At 42.6% G+C, this 12,017-nt stretch overlaps 1 protein-coding gene across 2 annotated transcripts in view; it reads left to right on the forward strand.

Annotated features, from left to right (window-relative positions):
* The window catches only part of FAM120A (family with sequence similarity 120A), a 103,976-nt gene that overhangs the window by 35,290 nt on the left and 56,669 nt on the right, over window positions 1-12,017 (forward strand). For both annotated transcript variants that reach the window (XM_037493559.2, XM_037493558.1), the window contains exons 2-3: window positions 6,519-6,765; window positions 9,893-9,975. In XM_037493559.2, the coding sequence (XP_037349456.1) occupies window positions 6,519-6,765; window positions 9,893-9,975 (330 nt within the window). The remainder of the gene's footprint in view (window positions 1-6,518; window positions 6,766-9,892; window positions 9,976-12,017) is intronic.

Here is a 12,017-nt window from a genome sequence, read left to right on the forward strand (position 1 = left end):
TTTACTTTCCCTAATGACGAGCGAAGTTGAGAATCTTTCATGTGCCGCTTCCTTATTTTAAAAGAAATTTTCCCTTGCTTTTAAGACCACTGCAATCATATCTTACAGAATTAACAGGAGATAAAAGATATGAAACTTCTTCAGATTTCCTGAAGGGAGAGGTTTCCTTTTAGGGATGTTGCTAATGTAGTCAGAACATTGAAATTGCCCTTATAAAGTAAACAACAACAATAAAAGTCTCTATCAATCTGGAGCTGACGTCTATATTCACATTTTTCAGCTGAACTTAGCAGGAGTAAATGGCTTGAGTAAATTTTACTCACCTAATACCCAATGACTAGAATTCAGATGGGAAAGGTCAAAGCTTGTTTTTTGTTTTTAAACAAAAGAATTTAGGCCAACTTATATCCTCTTAAGTTGAGCTTGACTAAACATTTCTGAACTGATATAAAATTATTCTAAAGAAGTGCATATAGTACTTTTCCCTTAGTATCAGAAAAATCTATTTACGATACCCATAGTGTCTCAGGTTTTATATGAAAAGTTTGAAGAAGCAGGTCTTTTTACATGTAGGTCACTTTACAGTGAGTCATAGCTGCCATCTACCCAGCACTTATTCATGAGTGATTTTGAGCTGTTTACATGCATAACTCATTTTGTTCTCTTGCTGCCCCAGGTGGGGAGTCCCATTTCTGTAGATGAAAAAGTGGAAATACAGAGGGCGTTACAGTAGGCTATGGGATTTACGCTCCTGCTGCAGGGGTATGAACTCTAGCACATGGTGCTGTTTTACTGGAGAATGGGAATGAGTGACCAGAACACCTTTTAATTGGATTGCCCCATAGCTGCTTTTGTATCAGCAAGTAAATATGGGAATTTTTTAGTCATTATTCCATGTAAAAGTGGTGAGTTTTTGATAAAACTGCCATTTCAATGATGAAACAAAACTATTGAGATAAAAAGATTTACCTAGGATTCTGTGAAAAATATATAGGAGCATAAAATTGCCCTCAGCCACAAGGGGTTAAGACGCAACCTATGAAGCTATCCATAGCCACTGCAGCATGAGTTTGATCCCTGGCCAGGGAGATACCCACATGGCGCAGCAGACCTCTCCTGACTCGCCCACTGCTCCCCTCAGCAGTGTATTTCAGTCAGTCTGCCTGTTCTGTTCCCCACTCTGTCTCTGGTGAATCCTCTCACACCCCCCCCATACCTCTGGCCTGTACCCCAGTTCTTGTATGCATACATAAATAACTCTTTAAAAAAAATTGCCCGCAGCAAAGTACAAAATACTGCATTGGGACTAAAAATGGGATATTTTGTCACTGTACTGACTGCATCTGCCACTTTCTTGGAGATGATGGGGAGGACAGTGAGTGGTTCTGAGGTTCCTGGACAGGTTGGCAATCTGGCAGCCTGTGGCAGGAGCCAGGGTGGGTGGTGATCTATGCTGTGCATGTAGGCTCTGAGGGTGGCAGCCTTGGAGCCGATCATTTTGACGTCGTGGAAGGTCAGCCACAGCAAGATCAGTGGAGGCCCAGCGCCTTTAAGGGGGCAGGTGGTCTCTGGGCAGTAGCTGGGGTTCCTGAATCAAGGCTACATGTAATTCCCAGTAAGCTCTGTGGGTAGAAGCCATGTCCTCTCCTACCTACCACCTGTGGTAGTTCTTGGGGCTTAATATATTAATTCGCTTTATCCTCTTTCATACTCCACATTGAAATAATCTTTCCAAATGTTGTTTGTCTAAAATTAGAATTAAGAAGTAGACAGATTTCATTATGTTGTCCCCAATTTGAGCCCACAGCCAGGAGGCCAGGGAAGAGGAGAATCAGCACAGGTAAGCAGGCTGGTGACTTGAGAGAGCAGGTGTGAGAGGTGTTCAGACAGGAAATATAGGTCCCTCCTGCTAGGCCTTCACTACTGCTGATTAAATTTGTTTGTAACTAAACCATAGCCTCTTGAGTCCTATTTTGACACAACACAGGCCTTTTCCTGTTCCAGCTCTGCTGTGTCCAGCCTGTGCTCCAGACCCTCAGGCTACCAGTACCTTCAACTGTTTGACTTGGTTTGTTCATTCTGGGTTTATAGTTAACCCTGTCCCTTCCGCCAGTGGCCTGCCTGCTTCTCTCCATGGCCCGTCAGGGAGGTTGGTATTTCCCATGTAATAGACTGCTCTTAGCCTGTTAGTACTTTGTTCACCCGATGAAGTGGTTGAAAGTCTTTCAAGCTGATTACAGACTAGTCTTTCTTTTTACAATAAACTTATTTTAGTATAATTTTAAATTTATAGAAAAGTTATAAAGACAGTACAGAGTTTGTGAGCATCCTTCGCTCAGCTTCACTCAGGTAGCATCCTGCAGTAGCACAGGTGTTAGAGCTGAGAAGTCAGTAGAGGCAGCGTTGTTGATACACCTGCTCTATGACATGAGGCTTGTGCCCTTTGCTGGTTTGTATCCTGATTTTTCTTTGGAAGCGATGGCAGGTCCAGGTTTCATTCAGGATGGCAGAGGTTAAACTCCACCTGTTGGGGAGGGATTGTAATTACTGGCACTATCCCCTCTCCCCCCACCCCGCACCTCTTTTACTTAAACCTAATCCTTTATTTATGTCAGTCTGTACTGGTGTAGTCATGTTGTACTTGGGTTATTGATTTATTGCACCAATTATTTGAGTTCTGGTCACTGGATGTCTTTCAGGTGGGCCCTGTCCCTATGACACCCTCTTTTGTTCCATGGGTACTTCCTCTCTGGCACTGTAGTATGTGCTCTGGGTTCATTGAACTAACTCCCCAGCCCAGCACCAGTCTCCTCTGAGGACCCTGGTCCCTTACAGTAGCTCGTAGCAGTTAGAGCCAGACCTGGGCCTAGGACTGTTGAGATGTATGTGAGTGCACTCCCGCAGGCTGTGTGTCTGTGATGGTCTGTCTTTGTCACCTGACACCATGGGGCACCCCCTCTGTGCATGTCCTCCTTCCTCTGACATGTGAGATACCAGCCTTATATTGGCATAAGGCCCCTGTCACGGAGCCCCACCAGACATTTCCCAGGACTTCAGAGTCCTGGGCCTTCTGCCCTCAGCACTTGTAGCTCCAGCCAAACAGTTTCCTGCAGTTTTTTGTACAGCTCTCTCTTCATTGCTCATTTCACACATTTTATAACAGAGTTTGATGCATCTGTTAGGCCATACTCTGCTCTGTGCCCCAACATCATTTGTGCATTAAAACTCATTTTCTGGGATGTGTATGTTGGGCAGATGCATGGAGCCTTGTGTTTGCTTCTAGACCTTTGCTTGTAATGAGCTCATTCAAGGTTTCTCTGGTTTTCTCTTTTCCTAGTTGAGTGACCACTCCCTCTTTGCTGTTTGCTCGTTGGAAAGGAGTGTCCCTGTACCCTGCAGTTTGCTCGTTGGAAAGGAGTGTCCCTGTACCCTGGGGGTTTTGATGCCATGCAGCCCTCTTCAGATAAAGACGTAATGGGTTTCAATGGTGGGGAAGAATACTAGATTCTGAGAAGTTGGAGGAAACATGAAGGTCGTTTGTTTTCCAGTCCTGGTTGGGCAGGCTGGGCCTGGGGCCATGCTGGTCCTGCAGTTTTAGGTTCTCTTCCCACGATTGTGCTGGCACCTGAGATGGGTACAGAAGTCCCTACCTGGCACTAGACTGAAAGTCTGCTTGGGTGTGGTTCCTGTACTTTGTTTTTTAGGAGACTAATTCTAGCAGTCAACTGTTTGTTCCGTGTGTATGCGCTTTGGGAGAGCATTAGGTATTGTTAATCATTTGCAAATTAGCTTTGTAGTGAATTATTAATAGTTCATTCAAGCTGCTTTTTAATACCAATCTGTAGTCAGATGTTCTGAATGAACAAGGACTTGTGTTTGGGGCAGTAAAGGCAGTGACTCAGTCCACTCTGTCGCCAGGTGACCTGCTCTGTAAGAATCTACTGGATGGATTGCATCTTATTAATCTTTATAGACAGGTTAGGGAATCTTTGGGGACCCATGGTATGCGCCCCTCTCCAATGCTTTTTGTTCTTTCCTGCTTACCGAGTGCCAGGCACCCAGTGAAACCTTGTTCCCTTAAAGGAGGGAGCTGTGTCCTGAGTGGGGTGGCATTGAGATGGCCATGGTGGGGGCTGCCAGCTTCCTATTACTTTTTTTTCTTTGAAAGATAAACTTTTAAGCATGATTCTACCACCCTGACACAACTCTGTTGATTTGTGTTTTTTTCCATAGATACAGGTCTACTTAGTTGTGTGTGTAGCGTATTGTATCTAAAATGTTTGGTTTGCTATTTTGTCACACGTTTCCCAAGTTTCCTGCAAAACGGTATAGTTGCTGAAATTTCTCCTCTCTTGGTGTTAACTTATTCCCCACAGAATCTGCCTGGCTCGTTTCATTCTGTCAACATCTATTATCAGGTGGGGTGTGGTGGCTTTCGGGCTGTTTCCTGGAATGGGGTTACCCAGTCAAAGGGCAGCACTTTTGTGGCCCTGGCAGTCGATTGCCTTCCCTTTTGCCAGCCAACAACCTTCTTTGCATACTGGCCAGGTTAGACCTTCCCTACCACTGTCCTTTACCCAGCATGGGGTCAGACGTGGTGCTTCCCTGCCCATTATGTCTGCTCCTCCATCCCTCCTGCCTTCCTCCCACCTGACCCTGCTCTCACCCTCCCAGGTGGTGGTCCCTTCTCTCTCTCCCAGGTAGCAGGGTCATAAGCCAGGCTGGCGAGAGCACAAGGTTATCATGAGGTAGGCAGAGTAGGTTCTGAACTGCTCCTGCCCTTGGTTTCCTGGAAAATGGGTATGTAAACTCCCCCACAAAATATAAACACCGAGTCTTCAGTACTCAGCTCACACCTTTAGTCCCTCTCATCCCAACAGGATATGCCACTCAGGAGCTAGACACCTGCTGCTTTTTCTTGGCCTGGGGGAGGGGGAGTACTTGGTGGGCGTGGGACTCAGTCTCCCCTTCAGGCCTCTTGTAGACATATAGTCCAGCTGTTATAGACCCTGGGAACAGCCGGCCTCTGCTGATAAATCTGTAAAATAAAGTTCCATTTAATCATGATCGAGGCAGAGGACCCAGACTTCCAGGTTAGCTTTTCTAGAATGAGAAGGTGAAGCCTGCTAAATTTTATTACTTTTTAAAAACACAAACAAAAAATAATTTCCTACTTTAGTGACAGTACAGTGTTTTTTAGATTAGGGCTAAAACAGCATTCTCTTATTCTAAGAAATAGAACATTAATTGACTAATTGAATGTTTTTTTTTTCTTATGAAGTAAAATAAAGTATGAAGAGACTGCAGGAAATTAATTTGCCTTTATGTCTGCATCTTTCAAAGGTTTACTTTGCTTCTGAGTGAGATTTTATTACAACTGACTTTTCAACAAAATTTGGCAACCACTTGTATGCCTATTATGAAAGTCAGTGAGAAGTGAGAGTAACTTTACAGTGATGTCCAACAGGTGACCACTGGCATGTAATTAAATGTAATTTAACTTGGACAGTGTAGTTGTAGAGGTTTACATTTAAGGAGCACATAGTTTTCACCCTAAGGGGTCTTTGGAGAGTCAAATTTTCCACAGTTAACTGAATCACTTGAATTTATTTAAGATTCTATTCTGTGAAATACTTTGTCCATTATAGAAACAAGAAACCTGCCAGATTTTAGATTAATGGGTTTGGGAAACAGTGAAAGAGGAATTTATTGCTTTTGATTTTAGGAAAATGTTCAGTGCCTTTTGGTATGTTTTTAGGATTAGAAACTCTGGGGGCTTTCTGCCCCTGCTGGGCATGTCACTGACCCAAGGTAGATGGACGTGGCCTTGTATGAGGCAAGGCCAGCAGCAGCAAAGAGTTTTTGGTTTGTAGTTTTCGTCTATAGAAAGGCAGCCAGTTTATACTAGTCTCACTGGTGGTCCTTACTGTGGAGCTGTGACTTCAGACCTGATTACTTGTACAAAGTAAGTATGACAGAGATGCTTGGTCAGTGTGGTCATCCTTATTTCGGTCCCTTGTACTGCATGCTGTAGTGTGTGAAATACCTAGCAGATGGGTGATGAATAATACTTTTGTGTAAAAAACAAAATCCTTGTGATTATTTCATCTATTTGAGACTCACTTGATCTACTTTGAAGAAAGTGTTTTTGGTTTCACGAAGGTGGCTCTGTCTCCTTTATACTTCTTCATTTCCTCTTCTGTTTCTTTTTACCCCCCATCCTTTTTGAAATCTTTGAAATACCATCTCAGGGGGTTGCTGGCTTTGTGTGTTTTCCAGTATTGCAGTCTTTGAACTTGAGAAGTTGGAAATTAAAATGGGCTAAATGGGGTCATAAGTCATGTTCAGAGATGATTCCCCACTGAAATTTCTTGTTGAGCACTGTACCACACACTTTATGATGACACACTGGGACATGGTAGGGAGGGACATTTTCCACATCTGGGATGTGCAGATTCTGCAGACTTAGCACATGCTGTGGCAGACAACTCTGATGAAGTGTGCTTCTCCCTTGGCAGGTCGCTCAGAGCATCGAGGACCATCATCAAGAAGTGATTGGTTTCTGCAGAGAAAATGGCTTCCACGGCTTGGTTGCATATGACTCTGACTACGCGCTGTGCAATATCCCCTACTACTTCAGTGCCCATGCCCTGAAACTGAGCCGCAATGGGAAGAGCCTAACCACCAGCCAGTATCTCATGCACGAGGTGGCCAAGCAGCTGGACCTGAACCCAAACCGCTTCCCCATCTTTGCTGCCCTGTTAGGTAGGTGGGGGTGTGCTGCTGCGCGTGGTGAAGAGTGCCAGACCCTGGGACATGCCGCACCTGGAACATAGTGACCTCTCACCATTTCAGTGCTGGAGTGTTCCTTAGTGCCTTCCTCACGGCTTGTAGTTTTTAGTTTAGTGGTTGGAGTGCTGCTTTTGTTCAGTATTCATTTATGTATTCTGCCCAGGCTAAAAAACTAATTTTTTGAATGGAGTCATTTAAACTTTGAAGAAAGTATCATTTAAAAGTCATAAATGTTAACACAGTCTCACCATGAAAATTAGGTATTTAAATCTCGGGCATAAATTATGTTTACTAAAGGAGGAAACGTGCTGTGAAGAGAAAGCATACTACTTTAAACAATAGAAATAAAACCATCTTAACTTGTTTCCAACACCATTTTAAGTACATGTATGAATGTCTTACAAAATTCCCTTGACAGAATTCCTTACGATAAAATATCCAGAAAGGATGAAATCTTGTTTTACCTGAGGTTTAATTATTGATTTATTTCACTTAAAAATTAGTATCTAGTAGGTAATATATTCACCTATACCATTTTTGACTGTGTTTCTAGTTACTTTTGGTTCTCTTTTCTTGTACTTGCAGTATGTATGTCTCTAGCAACTTTAACATTCAGCTGTAATTCTCTGAGTTCATAAAAACTGTGTTCATAGAAGCAACATGTTCTGACAGGGCTTTTCTGTGATTAGTACCCATGATCTGAAGTGAGTGTAGGGGCTGACTGAGACTCTTTTGACACTTTGAGAAAGACTTGTGGCCTCCAGATAAAGTAGGATCTTACTATGTTTTCTCAATCTGTGTTCTTAGAGTTTAGCAGCCCAATCTGGTCATGTTTAAAGAGGAAGATTATGTTGTGGGTTATTTTTAGAAATTACTAATTATCAAAGTTTTAGAAATATTCCAAAAATGTTTTGTGAAATTAGAAATCAGATTGAGGGATCCACAGGTTTTCAGATTATTTGGTGATAGCATTTCAAATGGTATAATGACCAGTCAACATGTTACTGATTTTATAAATTGCCTTTATTTGGATTTAATATCCAATATGCATCTTTAACTTATTAGTTGTTTTCTGTCCATTTTCTTAGGAAACGCTTGTGACTTGGGATTTGGTGAATTGAAAATATTTTCTAAACGTACTTTCATATTTTCAAATAAATACGGAAGTGTAAAAGGATGTTTTCTCTGATGTTAGAAGTGACTATATGGATGGACACACTATGAAAAGTCTCATTTTTACTGATATACTTGCTGGGCATATAATTGACTTTAAACTAATGTGAAAATCATATGCCTTTAGAATATGGACACCTTAGTTACCTAAGATGTGGATATTTGTTTATCTTATTTAAAAAGCACTGAGTATGTTTCTTTAGCTATAAGGCCACCTCATACTCACCTAGCTAGATTATTTTGTGAAGTTTCAAAATACATGAAAAACAGCATTTTGAATAATTAGTAATTAATGGGAGGCTTGGAATTTCTTCAGAAAATTTAGGGGTGTTATAGGTAAACTCTTAATTGGGTGAGCATTTTAATTTAAATTTTGTGTACACGTTTCCATGTTCTCAAGGGAGAAATTATTACTCGTTTCCTTTTTTAGCAGAAAATACAGTTACTTTGTTTTGGGAATGTTGGGTGGCATATTCATTAAGTATGTGGCTTGACTTTTAACACACTCTTAGTGATGTTGAAATTGGGTTAATAGTTACCCCTGAAAGGGACAGGTTTGTTAAGAGACACTTTCATAGTCACAGGCGGGCAGTCTTGGGAGGAGGAGTTGCCTCTGCTGCTTTGCAAAGGGAAAAGGTTGGTGAAAAGAAACACCTACATAGTGAGAGGCGGGCAGGAGAGCTGTTGCCAAAAATCTTAGACTCTTGTTTCTTATCCCACAGTAAAGTTCTATGCATTCTATTAGCAGGGGAGAGGAATTACTGAAAGCCTGGATGTTAGGGCTCAACTATGTCTCCTGGACCTTGGTGGCTTCGTGTCTCTGTCTCCTGTGTTTGTGTGCTTAGAACAGAGCAACAGGTCCTTGAATAATGTCCTTTCATTATAACATGATGAGAAAAAAGCCGCCCTGGCTCATGTGGAACGATGTTATCTAGGACCTGGTTTTGTTCTGGGTCATTTTGTTTATAGTCAAGAACTTTTTTTTTTTTTTTTTTTTTTTTTTTTATAGTCAAGAACTTATGGACGGTGTTTTAAGTGAGGAATCAGTGTTACTTATATCAATTATGAGGTAGCAGGATTGCAGGTGAGCTCATCTTGTTTGCCCTAATTAATGAAGCGGCCACCTCATTGTGTAGGTGACTCAATCATAATGTAAAAATCACAGAATTACTTAAGAACATTGCTTTCAAATTTTACAGGGATAAGTAAGATACCAAAGTCAGCATATCAGGTAGCTGAGTGCTGCAAATGAAGAGTGTCCCTCAAGTGTCAGTTCTCACCCAAGTCTGGTTCTTTCTTATAGGCAACCTTGGTGATGGGTGCTGGGCTAAAGGCTCTCATTGCTATTGTTGTGCTTTCTCACATCTAGTTGTGGGCGTTGGTGGAAATCACAGGAGGGGTGTTGATTCCTGGCACGAGCAGCCATCTCTGTCACTTAACCTTACTTAGAGACAGTTTATACCTGCACAGATTCCAGCCTTGGCTGTGAACCAAGTTCCCAGGACGCAGTGTGAACCACAGTTGTCTTGTGGACAATTGAAAACCTGAATCACTTGTATTTGGCATCCTGGCATTATCAGACTGATCTTATGCAAACTGGTGTTTATTTTAATAAATACAGCCTTGAGAAGTTTTATGCCGTTTGTTCTGTGTTAACATTTGTTGGCTCTGTACTGGAAATCTGTGTCAGACTTGGCAGCACCAAGAAGTTGCCTGTGTCCATTTATTTGCTTTAAGTTAAAAGATAGAGAACCGTTCTCAGTTTCTGCGTGGAAGTTTATGTGGTGTATGAATCGAAGTGGTCCTAGAAAAGTCGCTGAAGAGTCTAAGACGAGTAGAGGCAGAATACAGACCATGGCCACAGTGTTAACCTTCTGTACCCACGAGGACCCTTGAGGACAACTCTCACCTCCTGTTTGTTTCCTAGGAAACCACATCCTGCCTGATGAAGACCTGGCCTCCTTCCACTGGAGTCTGCTTGGTCCAGAACATCCACTTGCCTCTCTGAAGGTACAGTTTCATTTAATTTCCAGCATTTGTAACCAACTATGGATTTTACCATTACTTGAATAATATATGTTTATTGTAGAAGGAAATTCCCAAGTTAGCAGTCTCATGCTCCCCCTAATTTCAGGGCCTGCACTGCCTTATAAGACACTCCACTGGATTATGGTACTCCCAACACCTGTATTTTAGGGAAATATAAAAAAGCCTTTAGGATTTCCCTAGAGGAATTCTTCATGCCATTTACCTCGGTAGAAGGAAATCTGTAGCACAAGTTTTTAGATATTGATTTTCTTAGAAATATTAATTTTTTCAATGATCATATAGTTATCTTTTTCTCAGATCAACATCTTAGAAGAGTTTGATGACGTTGATCATTTTCTAAAATTATAAAATAGTTTAAGACATTAATGCTCTTGAATGATAAAGACAAATTCATTAGAACAGTGGTTCTTTTGTACTGTTTCATAAACAGTAGATAAGTATTTATTTTCTTATCTTTCTTTTTCCTTCCTGTTTGTGAAAGTGCTGAACACTTAACTTTGATTTTCTAAAGGGGAAGGTTTACGATTTGATATGAGTATCCTAGTAACCAGTGGGTTGGAGTGAGCACTGCCCTTGTGAGCGGCTGCCTTCGGTTCCCTGCTCCATTTGCTGGCTCATTGACTCAGCAGTCTGCACTGTTAGGGTGACGGCACCGTGCCCCTTGTTAGTGGGGGCTGGGAAGTAGGTGGAGCTCTGGTCCTCACTGGCTAAGGGCCAACCCCCCTCAGATGGCGCTTAGGTGCAGTGGTGTCCTGAATCAGCTTTTGTCTGTAAAATTCTAGGTTTTGTCAAAACTACCCCCCTGCAAACAGTTGTAATTGTGGGTTGGTGTCAAATTGGAATTTTTATAGTACGACTTTCAGTGATCCTGAAAGTCCCCAGAGAATCCCTTCCTGCTTTTCTCACCTTGGTCCTGCTGTTTGGAATTGCTGTCTTTCCATCCATTCTTGATTTATCTGAACATTTTCCTTTTCATTCTAGCAGTTCTTAGCGTGGGGGTTTATGGCTTCTCCTCCTCTTGTTAGAAACTACTTGTTTGCTTTGCTTTTTGTCCCTGAAGGAGAAAAGCCTTCTGTTTGCTGTTGGCTGCAGCTCTCTTGGCTTGAGCTTTCCTTCTTGCAGTGCCGTGCCCAGTAGTCTCCACTCCTGCAGCCTGCGCTATAGTATTGAGATGCAGGCTGAGGACAGGTGGTGGTCAGGTGGACTTCGCAGTGCTGTGCTCATCGGCTTATTGGCAGCATGTGTGGACACCCTGAGACAAGGTGAAGGCTGGGTTCTTAGGAAGCTTATGTAGTTTTAATAGCCGGGTGAGAGGCTCCCACATCTCCACTTCATGTTCACCACTGGGTTGAGCTGGCATGACTTCCTGGGTGTAATCAAAAACGATACTTGAAATTTACAAGCAGTGAAACACTAGAAATTGTAATAAGTGAGTGATTCTCTGGGCAGCTACCTTATTTTGTGCTTTTAGATGTGGAAGACGTTTTTTGGTGGTTTGTTTTTTTTTTTTTTTTTTTTTTTGGTGGGACCCTCGCCGGCGACCTGGGAACGAACCGGCGCTGCAGAGCCTGTGGGCAGCCTCGCAGCCCAGCACTCAACCGCTGCGCCACCAGGGGAGGCCCTTGGTGTTCTATCTTTATTTATTTAATTAATTATTTATTTATTTATTTATTTATTTATACAAGAACCAAGATACAGGCCAGATGTGTGGGAGGGTGAGAGGATTCACCAGAGACAGAGCGGGAAGCAGAACAGGCAGACTGACGAAATACACTGCTGAGGGGAGCAGCGGGCGAGACAGGAGAGGTCCGCCCCGCCATGTGGGACCCTCGCCGGCTGGCTGGGATTGAACCGGTGCTGCAGAGGCTGCGAACAGCTTCATAGCACTGTGCTCAACCGCCTGCACCACCAGGGGATGCCCTGGTTTAGGTATTTTTACTATGCAGTTGTTCTAACCCCCTGAATGCCTCACAAAATGATGAAATAATAAATAGATATCAGCC

Source organism: Talpa occidentalis, unplaced genomic scaffold (genome assembly GCF_014898055.3).
Source record: "Talpa occidentalis isolate TD23 unplaced genomic scaffold, MPIMG_talOcc4v2.1 talOcc4.7, whole genome shotgun sequence".
In the NCBI taxonomy this organism is placed as follows: Eukaryota; Metazoa; Chordata; class Mammalia; order Eulipotyphla; family Talpidae; genus Talpa; species Talpa occidentalis.